Below are 22340 nucleotides of genomic sequence, written 5' to 3' on the forward strand. Positions count from 1 at the left end.
ATTCTCTGCATCGCTTAATCCAAGTCCAACCAGAATTTCTCCTTCTCTTCCAGCTCACATCCTACCTGTGGAGCATACCCATTAACAATGTGATTTCTAGCTTCAGACTCATCACTCTATCTGACACTCTTTTTACTAGGGTTGATCCACATACTCGTTTCATATGAGTATCCGGTACGGATACTCGTGAATCTCAATTCTGAGGCTCTTCGGTAAATAGTCATTCATAGACTTAAGAATATTCATGTTCTGACTCAGTTCCATAAAAAACTTGTTCTGTAAATAGTTCTCTTACTTTTGTGATCAAAAACATTTATTTGAATCTCAGTTTTCGAGGCTGTTCAGTAAACAGTTTTAAAATAAACAGTAAATATAGCGACTTGTGATCTATCCGTATCAATTTTAGACTTAAAATAATGTAACGATTTAAGCCCCACCCATTTCCGGTCAAACCACACCCACCTCCGCTTGAAGCACCGCCCATTCCGAGTGCAGATAGGGATACAGATAATATAGGTGGTTGAACAAATACAGATACAGATACAGATAGTGTTGTACTCGCTCATCCCTACTTTTTACCTCCAGGACATTCCTAACAAACTCCTCCTTCAAGATAACTCCTACTCCATTTCTTTTCCTATCTACATCATGATAGAACAACTTGATCCCTGCTCCTAAACTTCTAGCCTTGCTACCTTTCCACTCGGTCTCCTGGACACACAGTACGTCTACCTTCCTTCTCTGCATCATAAATGAAAGACACAGAAAGCAAACTGATATCAAATCATTTTTAATGTTGAAAACGAAAGTCACAGAGACACAAACACAGCTTTGAGCCATTGAGATTTCATTCTCTGATTGTGCCATGAATGATTCGTCACAGAAAGCAAGACAAACAACAACCGTGCTCTTTACAAACCCACAACCAGCATCATAAAATACACCGTCAAACTCTCATCCGGGGGTGATCCGACCCCACGTCTCATTCAGCTTTACATTCAACACTGTGCTGTGCCAAAAAATGATGGCTGCTTCTCTAAAAGGAAAAATGCCTCCTGCCTGTGCAGGGCCTCGCTGACGTCTCTCGGGATGCGATCGGGCTGGGTTCTGTGTTACTGCATGACGCCACTGTGAACGGTAGCTGCAGGTATCGACCAGTGAAAGCAAGAGAGGATATCGGAATCATGGGAGTCAAGGTCTGGGACTTTGGGGTTCAACACCGTTATTGTTCAAGGCACAATTTTATTGTCCCTATTAAAGTACAGAGTGCTTAATTGCATATTTTAAATTGAGAATATCGGAAGGCTTGAAGAGAAAAAAAAAACAACTTCTCTTCAGAGCTTTTTTTGGAAGCAGGCGCACCAATTCTGAATTCTCTGCCATTGCCTTCTTTTTTTTCTCTTTTTTTTTTAACAACACAATAAAATATTTTATTTGGCCAAACTACTGAATGAACCCCAACTCTTGTCCTGATGAATCATCAGTCCTCTCTTGGTTTGTGAGGTCAGAACACACATAAGATATCTGCTAGCTGATGATAAATACTCAAAGCATTGCTTTATATTTCATGCTATCCATTTCTATTGAACACAACAAAGAAAATGCAGTCATTGTCAAAGATTTTTCTCAAAGAGCCACAACATTGTCACGATGATGTATTTTTACAACCTGAACAGATCCTGTAAGCATTTTTTTTTTTTAAATCAATTTCACCAGTTCACCTTTTGAATGTTGACTTTATTCAGTCCACCTCACATTTCAGGGATGTAGTCAGGCACTCTGGACTGAACAGCCCCAACAAAAAACTGTTCAAGAAACAATTTTCATTCAGAAGTTGGAGCCACATTGTGATTTTCCTGAGACCACTGTTGAGTCCTGCTCCATAGTTTGTTAACCACTGGTGATTCTCTTGCCTGACTGATCACTCTCTCTCTCTCTCTCCAGTCCAGTCCATACAATGAGGTATGAAAAGTTGTTTCTCTTTTTTGGTTTGTATTTTGTGATTTTTTTTTTTTTTGTGTCTTTAAACTTTCCTTTTTGTATAGTGAAGCGTTTTTCCCCATCAAATGCAATATTGTTTTCACGACATAGATATTACTATACGTTAGATTTATACATTGGAAGATGAACCTGTCCTAAGGTCAGATCAAATCTGAGCAATCGACCCAGTACAGGGATAGGAGCAAATGCTCAGCTCAGCGAGTGATACAGCCCAAGCAAGTATAGCAAGCAGGATTCAGGTTCATTCACTTTCAGTTCAACTAACTGTACTTTACTGGCATAAAGTTAGTTCAAAATAACCAAAAGTGAAACAATTTAATTACTCTAGAGGTCCAGAACTATTAATACTGAGTGGATCATGCATGAACTTCATTATTATTAATTGTTTTGTCCCTTTTCCCAAGGAGATGGTGATATTAATTTTATTCTAAATATCTGGGACAGACTCCCAGATTCTTTGCAATATGTTACACTCAATTACTATCGGCAATCAGTCGGCAATTTGATCCACATAAAATATCTATTCTGTTTTTTATCATCACTGACAGAATTTGCGCCAAATGACAGAAATGGCAGGAAAATCTAAAAACTGCATTGAAACTGTAAAATATGTTTGAAAGCCTTTTCAGAGAATCTAAAATGTAACCCGGGCCGCGGTGGTGCTGCTAAACGGTTACACTTCATGTAATGCTGGTTACTGTACTTATAATTACAATTAAACTTGTAGCATACACGCTACACATCTGGTTCTGCTTAAAAGGTGACCAAAAGGGTTGACTTAATGTGTTTCTTCAGGTTATTCTTAATGTGAAACAAACTTCCCTGTAGGATAGAACACAGATTAAGGCAACTTCAATTCAAAATCTGACCTGCCAATTCATGCAGCAGGGCATTTCAGTCGGCTAAACTGAAGGTGAAGTGAACCCTGGCCCTCGGGTGACATTTGAGCACTAGCTACCACTGCACCAACGATGGTCTGAATGTGCAAATACAGCCAATTTCTCACAGTAAAGCATCAACACAGTTAGACAAAACATTCACTTACCAAGAAAATCAGTTGCAGAGTAATAACTACATAAAAGAATAATCATTTAAAAAAAAAAAAAACAGCTTTTCTTTCCTCTATTCAAAATAAAGTCACTTCATCTCTTGTTTTACATCACTCAGGGTTATCAGTCCCGACACCACAATTTTTTTTTTTGTAGAAACATACCTTTTTTTTTTTTGTTAAAAAAAAAAGAAAAGGATTTATCAGTAGCAATCTGCGACATGATCAAGGTTTTAACCCCATCTACAAAGTCATCCGCCCGAGAATAAGCACAACAACAAACACTTGGTGCACAATGAAAGCAACATCAACAACATCAAACACAATATGAGTGTGGGACTTCACACTGTGTCTTTAATCGTACGGTTTTCAGTATTTTACATTCCACATGTGGACATATTCCTGCAGGATTGTCGTCTTTCTCCACCAAAGAGTGCTATATGAGTTGGGGTAGCTTTCTTTGTGTGTGTGTGTGTGTGTGTGTGTGTGTGTGTTTGTGTTAGTGTGGAGTGGAAAGAGGACAGAGTGAAATAAATAGAAGAGACGAGGAGATGGAAGGAAAGAAGAGGCAGATAGTAAAGAGAGAGAGAGAGAGGATGCTATCAACTTCTGTGTGTTTTTCCCTGGGTAAGTAATAAAAGTAGCAGAAGTAGTTTGTGTTACATGAAAGTCGAACAGAGTAAAAGTTGCTGCCGCGGTTTTGCAGCAACTTTTACATCACGTTCACATTATAGTCATTTGTAAATTAAAATAAGACTTTAAACACTTTAATCAAAGCGACAGAGAGAGAAAGTTCTTTAGTCACTGCAGAAAAGACTTTTTGCCAGGATGGTTAGAAACTCCTACAACTCTCACACGTTGAGAGTTGGACTTACCACCACCACCCTTTTCATGTTCAAACAAGCAGAGCAAATCAGGTCTTTCTTCTTTTTTTTCAGTTTTGAAGAAGAAACATTGAGAAGCTTCATGTCTTCTCACACCAACGAACTGCTGTTAGAGTGAGTACTGCGTCGCTGGTTCTTTGCAGTAATCCAAGTTGTTAGTTGTGGCAAACGTTCCTGCTCACTGCGTGCCAGGTTGCCTTGTCGCTCTTGACAACCGATGTAACACAGACAGCGAACGAACATGCTGTCCCAACAACCCAAGCTGAGTCCGGTTCATCGACTCCATCGCTGGATTTGCATTTGCCTGCTATGTGAACACGTTATTATGACGTCCAGGTGTAATGGTCACGGACTACTGGTCTATCTCTCTGCTATGCTGGTGCAACTGATCATGGCTGAAGGCAGTGTGCTCTGTGGTGCTGGTGTGGTTCTTTCAGAGGATGGGGAGGAGGTCTCCGATGATCATTTTGGCCGAGAGCGAAACGTTGGCCGTGCTACCAGCTCAAACAGTGAACCCGAATAAGCCGAATCTCAGTGGACCAGACCTGATCTTGTGTTTGTGGGCCCACGATATGCGTTTAAGGTACTTGCTGTGCCAGGTGCAGTGGTTTTAGAGGTATGCAAGAAGTGGGTACATTGTAAGGGTTTAGTTGCTGATCACCACAAGGGATGTCAACTGCAAACAATGCATAAATGTACAGGAATACATTACGGTAAACTGAGGTTGATATTCTGCTACATGACAGGCCGGACAGATTCAGGATTCTGATTTGAGCTGGCAGCAGAAACTCAGCCGAGAGTAGCTCTAATGCCACATACAGTAAGTGAAACATTATATAATATATATGTATCTACAAATATATGCTTCTGTATAATGAATATATGAATTACCAACCTCTGCGAGGCACATTAACATATCAGATCTACTAAGCCTGTGGTTCCCTGTCTGAGCCATCGACTGGTTGCAGCATGGCTTTCATTCACAGTGATAGTGAGCAAAGTACGGTACAAATACACAAGGCCTGGAGATGGCGGGTGTGAAACTGTACTGCCTCATCAATCTATTGCTGTGTGTGTGTGTGTGTGTGTATGTGTGTGTCTGAGTCTGTGTGTTAATATATATAAATACAGCAGGTAAAATATGTATTGAGCATGCCACCTTTTTTCTTAGTACTGTAGATGTATACATTTCTAAAGGTGATACTGACATGAAATTTTCACCAGATGTCGGCAACAATCTGTGAAACCCACACCTACAAAGACATTAAAACTTAGATGTTCATAGATTATGTGTTTTTAAAAGGTAATGACACAGAGATAACACTGACACACACATATTCATACTTAGTACAAGTTGGTAAGAACAGCTTCAGGTCCTCCTGTGTGGAGAAACTCGATGTATTTATTGCTCAGTTTTGGTCCATTCTTACACACAAACAGTCTTGGAATCTTGAAGGTTCTGTGGTTCTCTTCTATGAACTCAGATCTTTAGTTCTTCCCATAGATGTTCTATTGGATTCCAGTCAGGTGATTGGTCAGGCCATTCTGGCAGCTTTACTGTGTTTCCCTGAATCCTTGGCTGTGTTGGGATCAGTCTTTGTGGGATGTCCACCCTTATTTCCTCTTCATCATCCTGGTAGAACGCATCAAACGTTTTATTAAGAATGTCTTAATAAAACATTTGAAAACGTATTTCTTGTCTACATGTTGTGCATCAAATGAGCTTAAACATGTTTTTTCTTTAGCAGTGGAGTCTTGCGTGTTGAGTGTGCACACAGGCTCTTCTTAAACTATTCATTCATTCATCTTCTTGAAGATGAATGAATTTACAGTGACCAAATCAGCTGTGATGAATGTGTTTTCGATGGTGGGAGGAAGCTGGAGAACCTGGAAGGAACCCACGCCAACACGGGGAGAACATGCGAACTCCACACAGAAAAGATCCAGGGGGAATTTGACTTTCTTGCTGTGAGGTAACAGTGCTCACAAGTGGTCCTTGGCTCTTGGACAACACTTCTGATAATTCGTTGAACTCCTCTGTCAGAAATCTTGCTAGAACCACCTGGTCACAGTTGGTTTACGCTGAAAATGATGTTTCCACTTCCAGGATGACGGCCACGACAGCGCTCACTGGAACATTCAGAAGTTTAGAAATCCTTCTGTAAGCATTGCCATCAGAATGTTTCTTGTGTGACCTCTCGGTAATGAGACACCTTTTTATTGACCGTCAGTCAGATCTGAAGCGGTTTATATTAATTTGCACCAACTAGGGGCAGAATTGTGCTCTCACCCCTGATAGATTCAGCTGATGTCTTGGCTTTCTGTGTCCTTTGACCATTTGTTACCTCCATTTCTTTAGGTGTCCAATCATTTTTTCCTATCGATCCATTTTATTACAGATTATTTATGAACATCTATTTATGAACATCTGGTTTAATTAATCTAGGCTTTAATTTATTCATTTGCATCTGTGGGATGCATGGATTGTTACCGACACAGAAATGTATTTACTGAGGAAAAGGTGATGTGTTCAATAGTTATTTTACCCACTGCTTGTGTGTGTGTCTGTATATATATATATATATATATATATATATATATATATATATATATATATATATATATATATATATATATATATATATATATATATATATATATATATATAATATTATATATATATATTATATATATATATATATATATATATATATATATATATATATATATATATATATATATATATAATTTTCTCCCTGTAAAATCAGCACTACAGTTCTATTTAATACCCTGCAACATAGATTAAGTAACACTGAGAGTGGCAGCCCCAACAGGCTGTGTCACAGTCCTTAATGCTTACAACACAGTCAAGACATGAGGCAATGGACTGTTTGTGTTTCCTGGTTTGTGTTTGTGTGTCAGATATTTTAGAAAATAATTAAGACAGGCAGAAAAAAGGAAAGATGTAGAGGAACAAGAAAATAGAAGGGCTACTTAGAGATACAGACATTGTGGTTTTAGTGCAACAGAAAAAAACCTGATAGTTATTTGTAGTGGATGGCAATTTTGGGATATGAATGGTGGAGCTTATTTCAGCAGTTTAATTCATACTATATGTTTTTCTTCGATAGGAGAGTCGCTCAGAAAGTTTTTTAAAATGGCTTGGCGTCCATTTTTGCTGCGACGGCAAATGGGGGAAAGATCCGGAGATGAAGCGTGGACGCGAGAGAGAGGGGTCCGTCGATGTTTTGGCGTTCTGCTGTTGGCCTGGCCTGAGTCACATCGCCACAAGGTGCAAACTCGCTGCTTCCCTCTCCCTAAAACCATATCCGCAGGCGAATACTGCTGTGCTTGCTTGACTCACCTCGCTTGCGTATTCACATCCCAGTTACCACCCACAATGGTTTGTTGGCCTGACACCCCCCCCCCCCCAAAAAAAGGGGCCAAAATTGCTTCCATTGGAGTCCCAGCTTCTAGCTGTCGTCGTCCAGTAACAATTTCCTGTTTAGTTCAATCGGCGAGGCCGTAATGTCAACGTCATTTCAGGTTGGAGGAATGAATACAGATAAAAAAAACAACAACTGTTGGTCCCACGTGGTGCGTGGTAAAAAATAATTAAAAAAAAGGAGAGAAAATGCCACATCAGCTGAAAAGTTGTTGATCCATGGCCCACTGGAAGGACCAGCTGTATGCTGTATGTCGGTGGTGGTGGAGGGTGTGTGTGTGTGTGTGTGTGTGTGTGTGTGTGTGTGTGTGTGTGTGTGTGTGTGTGTGTGTGTGTATATCACTGTGTCGCAGACAGAGAGGCAGCTGCACCGAGATGAGAGGTGAGGTAGAGTCCGTTGGTTTTTCGGGTTAGACTTGGTACGGGTGTCAGGTGAGGTCAGCAGAGGTCAGCGATGACATTGTCGCCGTCTGCCGGCCTTCACCAAACGGTACGGAGCTGAGAAAAGCGGAGGGGCTAGTATGTCTTTAACGTGGCAGGGCTCCACACACACACACATACACACACACACACACACACACACACACACACACACACACAGACACACACACGTAGAGACAGACAGGAAGTGTGGTGCAGTCCAGCAGGAGGAGATGAGCAAAAAACGACTGAGGTACATCAACATAAACCCAGTGGGTCGGTGTAATGTGTGTGTGTGTGTGTGTTTGTGTGTGTGTGTGTGTGTGTGTGTGAGGTAATGAAAACAGGAGGTATGTTTCGGAGACACATTCTACTATATATACTGTCTATTTATGTGCACACGCTGCATTTGAGAACTTATTAAAGATAACTTGTCAGTGTTAATGAGTAACAAAATGATTATTTCAAGTCATTGCACTCGTTTGCTTGTTTCTGCATAACATAAAGACCAGCTATTCTTTAGTGTGTTAGCGGCGCCGCCGTTACAGTGGGGACACTTTTAAAGAGCCGATAGCTGCGACACACTATGTTTCTAAATGACATCTATCAGGGCGATAGAACGGCTCTCTTATATTTACCTTTTCCCACTTTGCATGAAAAGGCAAGTTATGAATAAAACAAGGTTTTCTATGAATATACTGAAGGTTATAGCAAGACTGGTGAAGACTCAGGCGCTACCTTTGCTTTCTGATGCAAAGCTTGGCACATTTGCTTAAAATTGTCAAAGGTAACTTATTTAATGGTGAAACCTTTGTATAATTGTTCAGTTAAATTTCTGTCATACTATATCATCTAAATCTTTATTATATTACTATAATATTTTTTAGCTCAGGTTTTTATTCTAATATCGGTGTCTGTGATTGTAAAGTTTCCTTGGATAACCTCCTCCATCTACTGGCATCGACATGTGATGATGACGCCTTCAGGGATGCTAGTGATAGCTACCTACCTAGCTTGTGCATCTCCATTGAAATACCTTGTTTCAGCCAATCAGAAGCAGAGCAGGGCGGGCCAAACGACAAACATCACTAGGAATGGGTTAAACTTCATTCATAACATCCTAAAACCTTTAATGTATTGTACTCACGCCTGTGATCAAGAGTGTATGAGACGCTCTAAAGCACGCAACAACTATTATTATAAACGTAGAACTCCGTCATTACAGATAAGGGCTTCATACAAAGTGTTCCCACGGTAACGACCAACACAGGCAGAGGTATGAGGGTCTTTGAGAACTGAATGTCTCCGTATGTTTCTTAAGTCAGCTACTTCAACCAATGAGGACATATATTTTATACTGCATGAGGTAACAGCACACGTGTGTGTGTGTGTGTGTGTGTGTGTGTGTGTGTGTGTGTGTGTGTGTGTGTGCGTTGTGCACATACATAATGTGTGTGTCGTCTGTGTGTACAGGGAGAGGTTAGTACGTGAGGGAGGTAGGTTGGCAAACACTCACTGGGCCTCTGTGGACTGAGGAGTGGGCTGCACCTCGGGCGAGGTGGGGGGGCGTAGATTGAAGTGTCAGGTTCTGAAGGTGTAAGAAGGAAATGACAGGTGGGGGGTGGGGAGGTAGGTGGAGACATGACTGAGCCCCTCGGTTTGCATTAGTGTAGGAACAGAGTACAGCTGCTTGTCCATACAGGTGAGGAGGAGTTAATAGATGAGATTTGCATATCGATCTACTGTAAGTACATGGCAGTGTGTCTGGGCTTTATACTCTGACTATGTGTCAATAGTTCTGAATGAGAACATCTAATCCAGACTAGTTTGCATGTTTCTCTCTGGTGATGTGTGTTTGCTGGTGGCAGGTGTGTGGGCATCTGATAAAAAAATAGGGCAAAAAAAAACAACAACCAAGTTTACTGCGTACGTTCCAAAAAAAAAACCCCCCGATAAAACAGAATTTCTCCTCTTCCACTTCTCCCACATTTAGTCTTCCATCCAAGCCACCCCTATTTATTTCTTTTTGGGTTTCAGAGTTCTTTTAAGGGGTGGGACTCAACATTACTCAAGTCACACCTCTTGGTCCTCAAAGACCTCCAGGAAGAGCGGGGGGAAGAGTTCATTGGGACACTCCACCTTCATATGGAGGAAGCGGCTGGCGTGGCAAGCTCCGATCATACGCAAGTCCGTCACCTTCATCAGCAGCTTGGGCCAGAAGTGGGGAATGTTGTGCTTGCGGTAGTTGATGTAGTGCTCGAACGCCAGCAGGTAGGACTCTTGGCACTTCTCGATCTTCTCCACGCTGGTGAGCCCCGAACGGTCTGGGGGTGATGAGAGGACTCGAGATTCAGCACCAAATATAACTGTTTTTGTCTCAATACAGGCAAACCTCGGTTTTCGACCACAATTCGTTCCGGAAAGGCTGTTCGAATAGCGATTTGTTCGAATTCCAAATACATTTTTCCTGTTAAAAATAATGTAAATGGTCTTAATCCATTCCAAGACGCTAGAAAACTAACTTTTTGTCCAACATAATATGTTATTTCATTGTATAGTAATGAAACATCAAAAAAATGTAGAAGGAAGCAAACACGAAAAAGACAGAAAAAACAAACAAACATTGACATAATCAGGTTAGCCTAAGGTACGAGTTACCGTCATCTTTTGGTCAGAAGTTTTCGGTACCGTAACTCGTATCATAAGCAATGGATCGCAAACTAAGTGAGAAATTATTGCATCCAGTAAACTAAAAAAAAAAAGAACATTATCGTCACGTTTTATCTTGACTTTTCTAGCCTTTTCTTGTGCTTGGCGGGCGAAAAAAAAAAAAAGACGTTTGTTTTCGTGTTCCACTTCCTAATTTTGTTGGACTTCTGAGAAAAAAATTCTGAATCTTTTGGTTGAATTCCAATTTGTTCGATGTCCAAAGCGTTCGAAAACCAAGGTTTGCTTGTACCACGTTTTGCCGATATTTCAGGAAGAAAAAAAAACAACTTGAGAATTTGCTGTAAATTCAGATGAAATCCTGACTTGAGTAGTAAGTCTGCAGCCAGGCAACATTTTCAACTTGGGTAAGGAATAAAAGACGGAATGGAAATAGATCTGTTTCTTAGGTGATACGTGTGACTAAAAATGTCTCAACTGGACACAGTCTGGATCCTGGTGATCATATTACAGGTGTAAAATATCACTTTAATCTCACAGTGAGTCATTTAATCCACTGACATCCGATCCCTGTAATTTAATGTTATTTGTATCTCTGCTACTTGGGGCAAATGTCAAGATTTTGTCCCAGAATCAATCAGTAAGAAAAATTCAATGTGATTTTAAAACTGAACACATCAACATCATCTGATTTCATTCCTTGTTCCTCACCTGAGCTCATGAGCAACACGGCCTGCATCAGGGCCACCTCCGAGTCGTCCAGGTTGAACTGAGCCAGGCTTTTGCCCAAATCAAAGATGGCGTCCGACACCACTCCCAACCCGCCGTTCTTCAGCTGCTCCCGCTTCACGGCCATCTCGCCGCTTAGCGTCAACGTCTCGCTCTCGGGATCGTAGCGTACGGCGGCGCGCAGAGACATGATCTCCATGCAGCATCCCTTGAGTAAGATGATCTGGTCTTCACAAGGCAGCTGGGGATCACCATGACAACACACAAGGTCATCAGCTACTCATTTTAAAGGAACCTACAAAACCTTTGAATCTGGAAGCTCACAAGTATTCGAAATGGTTCTCTGAGTACCATACCGGGGTGTAGAGACACAAATGTGATTTACATGTTGGGCACTTGGGTTTTAACACATCACCTGTTCAGCCTACCTCTGAGAACATGGGCAACTTCTTAGCAAAGTCCACAACACGCGTGATGGCGGGAGTCATGATCTTGGTGAACTCGCTGAAGGCTTCCAGGTCCACCTTATCCCCGTCGGAAGTGGGCACCATTGTACCCTGGCCGATGTCGTCTGACTGCAAACAAGACGCCAGAGAGGTGGTGAAGACATTTGGTGCTAAAATCTTAGTAGGAAAGTTCACTGTGGCTGAAAGTGAACTGTTAATGGTTGTGTTTTAGACTGGCTTTACATTTAACAACTTTTGCAACGAGGTTGGACTAAAAAAACATTTAAAAAAAAAAAACCTAGACAGGCTTGTAAAAAAAAAAGTACCAAATGTAGATTGTTGCTCTGTGGAGACTTGTATGGAACCCATTTAAATTCCACTGCTCCATAAAAGAGAGGAGGGCTGTCAGACAGGAGGGCAGAGTAAATTACAGGTCTGCATCTGGGAAGGAAGTCTTGTGAGTGAGATTGAGTAATGTGAAGATCAGTCAGCGCAGGAGGATGCAGTACTTATGGTAGTGTGGATGCTGGTGATAATATAATATAATAGCACTTCTTGTGCACAGACTTGAATGTAGAGGAGCTCCAGAGGATCTGTCACTGAGAGGGATTTATCTTCTTCAAACAGAGCCGCCTGTCTGTGTAGCAGAGGCAGCATCAGTGTGAACTGAGGTCTCTGACTGATAAACACAGATGGAACCCACAGCGCTCCACCGCCGTCGATCAGTCGATCAATCTGTGGTTGTTAGTTAAGACAGGCAGAAAGATTTGAACTCTTTATCTGCTGTATCCTATCTTTATCTCTGGTTAGGAAATCCTAGAGAAGTCATTCTGCTGTTAAACATGTCTTGGTGGAGATGTGTTCTGTATTTAAAGAACTATTATCTTTAGGACATGAGCTGGAGGTGCTGGAAACGTCTACGGCAGACTTCATCTGTAAATCAGGTCCGAGTCTTCATTCCTACAGCCACCAAATAGTTAAATCTGGCTCAACAAGTTTAGAAGTTAGTCCCTATCCTGTTTCAGGAAAATAGAGCTATGATTGACAGGAAACTGCTTTAGGCAACATATTTTATTGATGGCTGGACTTAAAACTGGGGGATATTCACGGTATGACTGGATTATGTCTTATTAATATATACAATTAAACCTGAAATTATTCATACCCCTGGCAAAATTTTAACTTTAAAGTTTACTTTCATTCAATCAGCAAGTTTTTTTTTTGTTTTTTTTAATTGATTGGGAATGACACACACATCTAACAGAAGATGTGGAAGAGAAGGTGCAAGAGGCATAATCGTGGAAAAATATATATTTCATCTTTTAATTATATTTGAAGGAAAACTGGCACGTCTAAAATTAGTCATAGATAAAGTTTGAGCTCATCTCTGAGGCTGAATGTGGAAAAACACCAGTGGAGACGGCTGGTCAGCAGTTATAGGAAGTGTTTAAAGTGATGCCCAATAAAGGCTTTTTTATTGGTTATTGAGAAGGGCATTGTTGACGTATCACTTTATGTTTAGTTGTAAAATAAAATTAATAAATTAACATAAAATTTGAGCAATATTGTTTTCACAATGACGCCCCTGATACGTAATACCTTCTAGGACATGCCAGGAGTGTCTATATAAAAATCCATGAAAATTAATGACTACAAAGAGCCAAATCATCTTGATTGTGGTTAAAAAAAATTTTTTAAATTTTTTTTATTGACTATTGCTCAACATCCATTCCTCTCTAATTCAAGCTGAGTGTTTGCTGTGATGTTTTTAATGACAATGAAAGCATAAAAAGTTAATCCGGCTAATCTCTTCTCTTCTACAACCTTGAATTCAACAATTCATCAGCAGACCTTCAAAAACTACAATCGACTGTACAAAGCCGTCTTAGCCTTTATAACAGTTGCCTAGCAACCCCTGCAATGTGACCTTTTCCCTGAAAAGGCGGTGAAGACATGTGCATCTCCACGAGGCATGGATTACCTGAGATGGATCGACATGCTGATGAAAAAAAGTGGTGGCGAAAAAAGTTTCTTTTTTAGTCTTTTATGTCAGTGTCTTTTAGTGTTAGAATAGCTGGAGGGTTTAAGTAAAAGAAACTATCAACATACTGGAATAATGAGCTACATGAAAGACACACACACACACACACACACACACACACACACACACACACACACACACACGACTAATTAGGTAATAAATATTGGAATGATTCTTTAAATAAGAGCCGTCAAGACGAACACGTTCTGATCTGGAACAGGTTCCTAATATAGATGCCATCACTGAAAATATGACATGTCTACTAGCCTCACCTGGTTACACCATGATGGCCTTACATTAATGAATTGGAGGCCATTCTAATAAGGCTCAAATAATAATGAGGAGTCATTTTACACTGAGAGCCCCCCCCCCCCTTACAAGAAAACCACCTGGGGCATCTGAAGATAACATACCCGGCTGAAGTTCTCTCTTTTTTTTACATTTTTTTTTATTGTTAACATTTGTTGAAAAAATTAATAAAAATAATTTACGGTAAATAAAAAAAAAATAAAAAAAATTCATATTTGTAGATTTTGAAACAAATTGTGACGTTTTCTGATTCATGTGATGTGTGGCAATGGCTTGTTCTGATCCATTCTGTCATGGCTTCATTACAAAAAACAAAAACTGATCTGTATCCGTTGTTGAGACCCCTCAGAGGTTTGAAACCTACCAGGAACTTGCGTTTCTGCTTCCAGCTGGAGCCCTGGGCGTTGGTGTGCCGGTGGGCCTCGGTCACCATCCTGATGAGCTCCCACTCGGCCGTGTCCGGCTCCGGCCTCGTGTGCAGCGTCCTCACCATCTCCTCCCTCTTCCTCCTCTGCCGATTCTCCTCGATCAGACGCCGCTTGGCCACGCGCTTCGACTCGTCCAACACCACTGACGGATAAAGGTGACGGAGAGGATGTTCAGGTGATTTAGGTCAGTGACACACTGGATGATTCATTCATTTATGCCTTTCCTGAACTACCCATTTGTCTTTTGAGCTCCTATTCACAATCAATTTTTTATTCATCAAGTGCCGTGACTCTGCTTAGTGTGCATTTGAAATAAAATCACTCGACTCCGATCTCCTGCAGAAATGACATCATGTGACAGCGAGCTTGAAGCTGATTCACATCAGCACAACCGCAACGGAGCGGCGTTCAAACCATCCAGCAAAAACGATGACAGGGATTCACGATCAAGTGTCACAGAAAGAACGATGGAGCCACCGTATCAAATGGGATATCGATAATCTGTGATTGCGGAATAAATGACAGAACACATTACACACACACACACACACACACTCACGCGTGTCCATACTGTATATGATAAGACTCAAACAGTCACACACTTAGTATCTATTTTGGTGCGTTCTCACTTGTAGTTGCTTGGAGATCTCTGATGCGACTGGTAAGATTTTTAATCACAGCAATGACTTAAAAGTGTGTGTGTGAGGTGTTGTGTTGATTTTTGTGTGTCACATCTGTAATAGTTTCTTAATTTTTTTAAGTAATTGGTCCCACTACGACAACGAGAGCAGAGAAATTAAAGCACAAACTACAGGAATGTTTAAAAAAAACAAAAAAAACCCCAAAACCCCAGCACAGCTAAAGGGCCGTGTGGTGGAAGGAACATCCAGATGTTCTGTGTTTTTATCTAGTGGAGCAGCAGCATCCCTTCCTTTATCCACAGGAGCAGAAAACCAGATCATCTGTGAGGCTTCAGCTCAACTAGTTCACCTGTTTGGAAACATGACTACAAACAATAACTACAACCCATGTGACCTACGACTCATCATCCTTCTGATATATTATAGATCATGCACGTATCATCTAAAGCTAGCCACATATGGCATGAGTGTTTAAAGGTGTTGTTTTTTTGAAGCTAAATGCTAATATCAGCATATTAGAATGCACACAGTGACATTGACAATGATGTGTTAATGTTACGTTCATTTTAGTATACAAGAATGCTAAAACCACCAATTCAGATAATAATGAAGCTACACGTATGGTTTTAAAAATAGGGTAGAATTTATGAAGTGTTCATATTCCTTTTTCTCCTTTGAAATGAATGAAGTATTGAAGAAGAACTGAAGTATCAATGAAGATTCTCATGATTTTTATTCAGTGATATTATTATAAAATATCACGGACACCCTGAACAGCAAATTGAGTTGATGATCTTTAATTGAAGGAATTATCTACAAATGACAAAGTTGTTTGAGTCTGAATACGGGTGAGGGATGGGCGTTTTGAGCAAAAATAAGTACTCAATAATACAAAATGCCTTTTTGTAGGAATATATAAGAAAGGTTTTCATGAAAAAACATGATGATTTTGTTACTTAACAACTTAAAAGATATTTAATGTCTATCCAAATTTTGTAAAATGGATGACCGTCCCTACTACGCTCAATTGAGACGGACATTATGTGAAGAGCCCAAAGTTTTGGAAGTAACAAGAATGGATTAACCGGATTAAATGGCAGTCTAATTTTCAATCTGTGCTACTATCAGGCTTTATGGAGGCAGTAGCAGCTCTGTCTCCATGGATCCTTTTGTAAAATAGTCATAATGATGAAAATACTTCAGTTTATAGTCACTCACAGTCCATGGCCATGCCCACAGAGATGCACTTCTTGAAGCGACACAACTGGCACTGGTTGCGAGTGATTTTGTCGATGATGCAGCAACCTTCATATTTACAGGAATAAGCTGGATGGAGGTTCTTCTGGATGGTCCTGCGGAAGAAACCCTGAACAACCAGGAAGGAAACACAGAATTAGAAATCAGCCAGAGTCGACATCCATCTATGATGGTTTGGAAGACTTTACAAAAAAAGTCATTGTTGATAAGTGTAGGTCTGAGAGACAAAAGAAGTGATCAGTGAAGAACATGTACATGTCTTCGCTTCGCAGTAACAGTTTTTACGGTAACCACAGAGTGATAGAGAGCTTCCTCCCCTGGTGCAACGATAAACAACTCAACATCAGCGAAATCTAGAAGATAACGGTTCGTTCAAAACACTGACGCTACACAAAGGTCTTCAACCCTGAAGAACAAAAGACCGATTCAAGGAGCTCCAAACTGCTTCACGGTCAGAACGTGTTCATAATCCCTCCTTGTGTTCCCTTTGACTAATGATAACAGCCACAAATGTGCTTTTACAGAATGGCATGATGCAACAGTGATGCTTATCTTTGAAGATTTGGGTCTAAAATATCGTCCTCTTTTATTTAATCGAATTAGTTATCCTTTGGATAGAGTTTGAAGAAATTCAAATTCAATGAGAACAGAGAACAGGATAGACTGACGGTGGGAAAGAAAAGTTAAATACATGACGCCAGAAGGTCTCTCTCTGGACTTATATAAAAGCAAGCAGTTAGATCGGGGTCCTGGAAGTGGTTTAAGGCAACTTTTAATAAAAGTTTAAGGGAGGTAGAAGAGTTTACTCTATTCTTTGGGAAAATCCTTCTTGAATATGTAAGAAAACAAGCTGCATAGGAAGTAGGAGTACGTTTCTCACTGGCCTCTTCCCGATCCACCCCAGCTCAAAACCCTCGAACCTAAATATTAAAAACTAATCACATAATAACAATTTTATGTGGCTCTTGTGGTGTTTTTCTATTTCATGAGAGAAAGAAAGACATTACCTGCATCGACCCCGCAGACGGATTTCACGGGGCATTATTTCCCATGAGTTCAACGGCAGGTTTTTTACAAGACTAGCTGGAGTCATTTTTAAAGAACATTGAAGGCCTACAGGACACCTGTGTTTGATAAATACTACCCCCTCCCCCCCAGCAGGATAATCGGGCCTGTTTTGTTTTTTTCTTTTTAATTAAACTGTTAATTTGTGACAGATTATTTTGAACCTTATGGTTCTGAATGATCCGAGTGTGTGAGTTGGAATAAACTAATAGTTGACTGAAGTTCAAATGAAATAAGCTCAAATAAAAACCAATGTGAGACGCACACCTTTAGTGTCCTGGAATTCATCCAGCAGTTTTTAATAAGACGTGGAGAAACCTTCCCTGTTATATACGGATGGTTGAACACACAACATTAACCCTATATTTGCCTTTGGCTGGGGCACAAACCCTTATTCTAGTAATAAAATTGCTTCAGAAAATCAAGTTAGTAACAAGAACGCATCGGCTTCATGTAAAAAAAAAAAAAAAAGTCCAGTAAGTCAATCGGTTTTTCTTAAGCTTATTTTCAGTTTCAAATCAGTCAGCTGACTGGTCACCATTTACATTTTTCATGGTCTCCATTAGATAGTAATAATAATGCTGTTGCTGTCAGTGTGTGAATGGTGTCCTTTGTGAGCTGCATCCAATAGGAGTTCGAGTACGACTGGATTCGAGTTCAGGCAGACTCACAATCAGACGCTTTTCTTGTGTAACCTTCCTGTTGATATACTGGAATCAATTTTTGAACTGAAGTTGTTCTTGATTACATTGTGTCAGGTTTCAATTTCTTTTTTTTTTAATGTGTGAAAGTTGTTTGATTGTTCATACGCAGCAGCGCAGCTTTCCATCTCCTTTAAAGCCGCTTGAGAGGCATATTTTTCTGACGTGCTGCTGCTGCAGAAAAGCACGCTGACTCCAGGATACAACCAGACTAAACAAAAAAATTAGAAAAACCGACAAAATGCTGTGTGGCTCCTACACGCAGGGATGTAATGTCGCAGTGCATGTCAGGGTCTTAATGACATCATTTGTCTGATGTCACTAAGAGTCTGAGGAAACTCTGCACAAATGATTTTATCTTCAGCTTTTATCCAATAACAAGTAAGACTTGAGTTCATTTTTTAATGTTTAGCACCAGGAAAGAAAAAAAAAAGATTGATTTTTCTTAACAGCTTGTTCAATCGGGTTAGAGAATCGGTAGATTTACCAGCCTGACGTGAGATTTTTACTTATTCCAGACACCTGGACATTCATTATTGATGAGCCTTTTGTTTTACTTTTAATGTTCGAAGAAATCAGGGTTTTAATGTGGACTAATGGGAACGCTTATGGGACATAAAATCATTTCATTTATAGCGTTTAGATGAGTTGCTGGTATGTAAAATTCACTAGATCAAATAAAGAGCTGGACAGCATCATTGATGGTAGTTTACATGGTAATACAGGCTCCAGGACTGTCTCCTGCACATTGGATGGTTTATTGATGGTTGCTGCATTTTAATGTTATCTATAAAACCAAAAATCAACCACTGTTGATTTGCTGACGAGTTCATTCCATTCTTATCTGTTCTATATGTTCGTCTCAAACATCATGCATGACAGGGAAAAATGTTCTTTTGTACCTTGCAACCCTCGCAGGTGATGCAGCGGTAGTGGTACCCCGTGGCCTTGTCTCCACACACCACACACGGCTCATCCTTCTCCAGGTAGCTGGGGATGTACCCTGAAACAGAGACACTAAGAGCTATAGGAGAGGAAGAGGAGGAGGAGGAAGAAAAGGGAGACGGGGTGGAATGAGAGAAGGGTGCGAGATGAAGATGAGGGATCAATGGAGGCAACAGAGGCAACAGGAACGGGGGGGGGGTGGTGACAGAGAGGAGTAGACAGGAGGATGGGAGAGTGGATGGGGAGAAGGAGGAGGGGTCTAGGTGTTATCGCAGGGGCCTCATTGATGTGTGTAGGGGCCAAACAGACTGATACAGGAAGGAGACTCCATGTCAAAACTGCCTTGTCAGCACCCGCAGACCCAAAAAAATCAAAACATATGGCATCAGATGCTGTTTCCTGCAGCATCTGCAGAAGAGCTGAGAGAAGTGCACGAGCATCTTCACACATGACCCTCCCCACTGGATCACAGGAGCTCCTAGTTTCACAACCCAGTCGTACATGGAGGTTTCTGGAGAGGCTCTAGTGGGGGTGATCTAACAGAGTAGGGATGCTCCATTAACAGAATGTAATTACTTCCTTATCCTGTTAGATATCCGATGTAAAAAAAAAGATCGAATGGTAACTCATAAACTCAGGTACACCTAGGAACTGGATCTATAAGTATAAATTCATCATGGTCAGGGGACTGCAGATGGATAATTGTGGCTTTTTTAACCATGTATTTTGTGTTTTATGAAATTACATTGTCCCCTTTCAAGTAAACTAAACTAAACTAAACCGGTCACCCATCGGCAACATCCAGGAACAACTTCTGGATGACTTCTTCTGGGCCTGACCTCACCTGACATGGGTTGATTATAGTGGTAAAGTGTCCTCTGGTTTGTTGAGTCCACATTTCATATAGTCTTTAGAAATTATGAACATTGACACCATATTTGTTTTAGGAAATCAAGCTTTAGCAGCTTCCACTATTAAGTCTACTGCTTCATTTGAAAGCCTTAAAAAACTGCCTGATTTTATAAATCCTTGACCTGAACACAACACTGGAACCAACAAGAAGACCAGAGATGGAATGGATGATGGGTAATTATAAATTTCCTATGAAATAAATCACATTTGTCTGTTTTTCTTTACCTTACCTTAACAGACTGTCTGCAGCTACACAAACAAGCCTCTTGAGCTCAGACTTGAGGTCACCTCAGTGAGCTCATCTGTGCTCAACAAAGCCTCTTGAGGAAATGAATATGAATCTCAGATGATGATGAGGAGATCATCATAGCATTGACACCATAGGTAGAATTTACTTCTCAAGGGAGCCTCACGGAGCAACGCGGCTTACCGGTCAAACCAGGCAGCACATCAAAAGACTGACCCTCGACAAAAAAAACCCTGCTTTGAATGAAACCCACTTGCTTGTTTGGAGACAGCAACAACAAGAGGATTAGGTGGAGGTGATGGGAACCTTACCAGACATACTCTTCACCGAACACTGGCCGTTCTTGCTCTTCCTCTTTGGCACATTTGGCCACCTGGAAGAGACAGGAAGGAGATGGAGGAGTTTATAATGTGAAAAAAACAATAGAGCACCAGATCGGCGTAGGAAGACAATTTGTCTTTCAATCGTTTCCTGTGGGTTATGGTAAAAAAATAAAAAAATAAAATAAAAATAAATAATAATAATACAAATAATGATTAGTATCATTAATATTATCTCTGTGCACTGGCGTCGTGCCTGGAGTTTCCCCCGCCTCCCGCCCTCAGTCAGCTGGGTTAGGCTGAAGCTCCCCGCGACCCATCACAGTGGATGAAGTGATTCAAAATGGATGGATAGATTATTATTACTATATTTTTAAAAAATTCTTATTATATGCTAAATGTAAACCCTCATAGAGAGGTAGTCCAAAAATGAGGTCTTATCTATGCAAAAAGTCAAAATAACAAATTAAATCACAATAACGCAAAAAAAAACAAAAAAAACCTCACATCTGAGGAGGTGGAGGAAGAAAAATTTATTTATTCATTTATTTTTTACACTTTGACACTCTATGACTCATAAAAGACTCAAAATAAAAAGAAAGAATTTTCATTCTAGTATTTTAGCATGAGTTGTTCGACTAACTCAATTTTAAAAAATACAAACACACACACTTCACAGATCAGGATTCATTTCTTCACTCTTTTTTATTATTCTCAGAGAAAACTCACCTTAATTTGAATTTTTATGACTTTGAAACATTTGCGATGGAAAAAAAAAAAAAGCGGTCACACCTCCGTCCTAGTGTGTGTGAAAACACTGAATGGTGTAGTGAAGTTGTTTTATACCACAGGGTGTGTTCCACACAGAACTTTAGCAGTTCAAGAGGAACCAACATGAGAAAAGTTTTTTATACCTGTCAAGTTGATGACTAGTTTATGGATTCCTCTCTTTCCTTTCCTCCCAGCTGATGGTGTCTGTGCGACTTCTCCACCATACCCCTCTCCCCTCCTAACATCCATCAGCAGTATTAGGTAACACTTCTCCCTTCTTCCCCTCCCTCCTTCAATTCCTCTCCTTGGATGTCAAGTCAACTTTCCTCTGCCAGACAGGCAAAAAAAAAAAGCATCCTGTGATGTATTTCTCTAGGATTTTGCAGCTCTTCACGGTCCGCTAACTGTATTAATTTACTGCTGCGCACATTAAAACAGTGGGAAACTGTCTCCTCTGGCTTCTGAGGTCAGCTACCATGTGATAATAACACACATTATCATTCCTACATCCCAACAAGAACACACTAAATCTTGAGTAAAACTAGTTTATAGAACATGTGACATGTTTATGTCTACCACGTGTTCACGCAACGTGAGGAACAGTTCAGAAAACACTGCTGGTTGGCATCTCTACCTTGTTGCCCAATCACATAAATGCCCCAGTGGAAATAATTATTCTGCAATACTCATAATGCAGAATCATATAGTTAGTATAGTCCTTCCATTCTGACTCTGTGCAAGTACAGTGAAAATAATTAGATATCTAAAAAAAAAATTTAAAAAAAAGGCAGAAAGTGTTTTTGGTACAAGAAGCAATCGTTTAATAATCTTGGCCACAAGGGGGCAGCACAGAAACTGTCGTTACTGTACAGCACATGTGAAGGAGACTGTGTTTGGCTGTTTACCCATAAAAGAAAACAGAAAAAAAAACAAAACAGATGACCAGATCAAAATATTCATCAGCACTGAAAAACGCAAACATTTAGAAATTACTGTAGTTATTATTTTAAAAAAAACAACTAATCTGAATTGCAATAGAGTGTTTAAGAGTCTGTAAATATCA

At 40.3% G+C, this 22340-nt stretch overlaps 1 protein-coding gene across 5 annotated transcripts in view; it reads right to left on the reverse strand.

Annotated features, from left to right (window-relative positions):
* Nucleotides 1-6691: 6691 nt before the first annotated feature.
* LOC137609209 (thyroid hormone receptor alpha) overlaps nucleotides 6692-22340 on the reverse strand; it is a 95751-nt gene continuing 80102 nt past the window's right edge. For 3 of the 5 annotated variants that reach the window (XM_068336071.1, XM_068336073.1, XM_068336074.1), the window contains 7 exons: nucleotides 20498-20559; nucleotides 18985-19106; nucleotides 16278-16425; nucleotides 14355-14560; nucleotides 11623-11769; nucleotides 11177-11435; nucleotides 6692-10122 (listed from right to left, as the gene is read on the reverse strand). In XM_068336071.1, the coding sequence (XP_068192172.1) occupies nucleotides 9872-10122; nucleotides 11177-11435; nucleotides 11623-11769; nucleotides 14355-14560; nucleotides 16278-16425; nucleotides 18985-19106; nucleotides 20498-20559 (1195 nt within the window). In that variant the 3' untranslated portion in view covers nucleotides 6692-9871. The remainder of the gene's footprint in view (nucleotides 10123-11176; nucleotides 11436-11622; nucleotides 11770-14354; nucleotides 14561-16277; nucleotides 16426-18984; nucleotides 19107-20497; nucleotides 20560-22340) is intronic. The other 2 variants (XM_068336072.1, XM_068336075.1) reach the window with 1 other exon arrangement.

Source organism: Antennarius striatus, chromosome 16 (genome assembly GCF_040054535.1).
Source record: "Antennarius striatus isolate MH-2024 chromosome 16, ASM4005453v1, whole genome shotgun sequence".
Classification (NCBI taxonomy): domain Eukaryota; kingdom Metazoa; phylum Chordata; class Actinopteri; order Lophiiformes; family Antennariidae; genus Antennarius; species Antennarius striatus.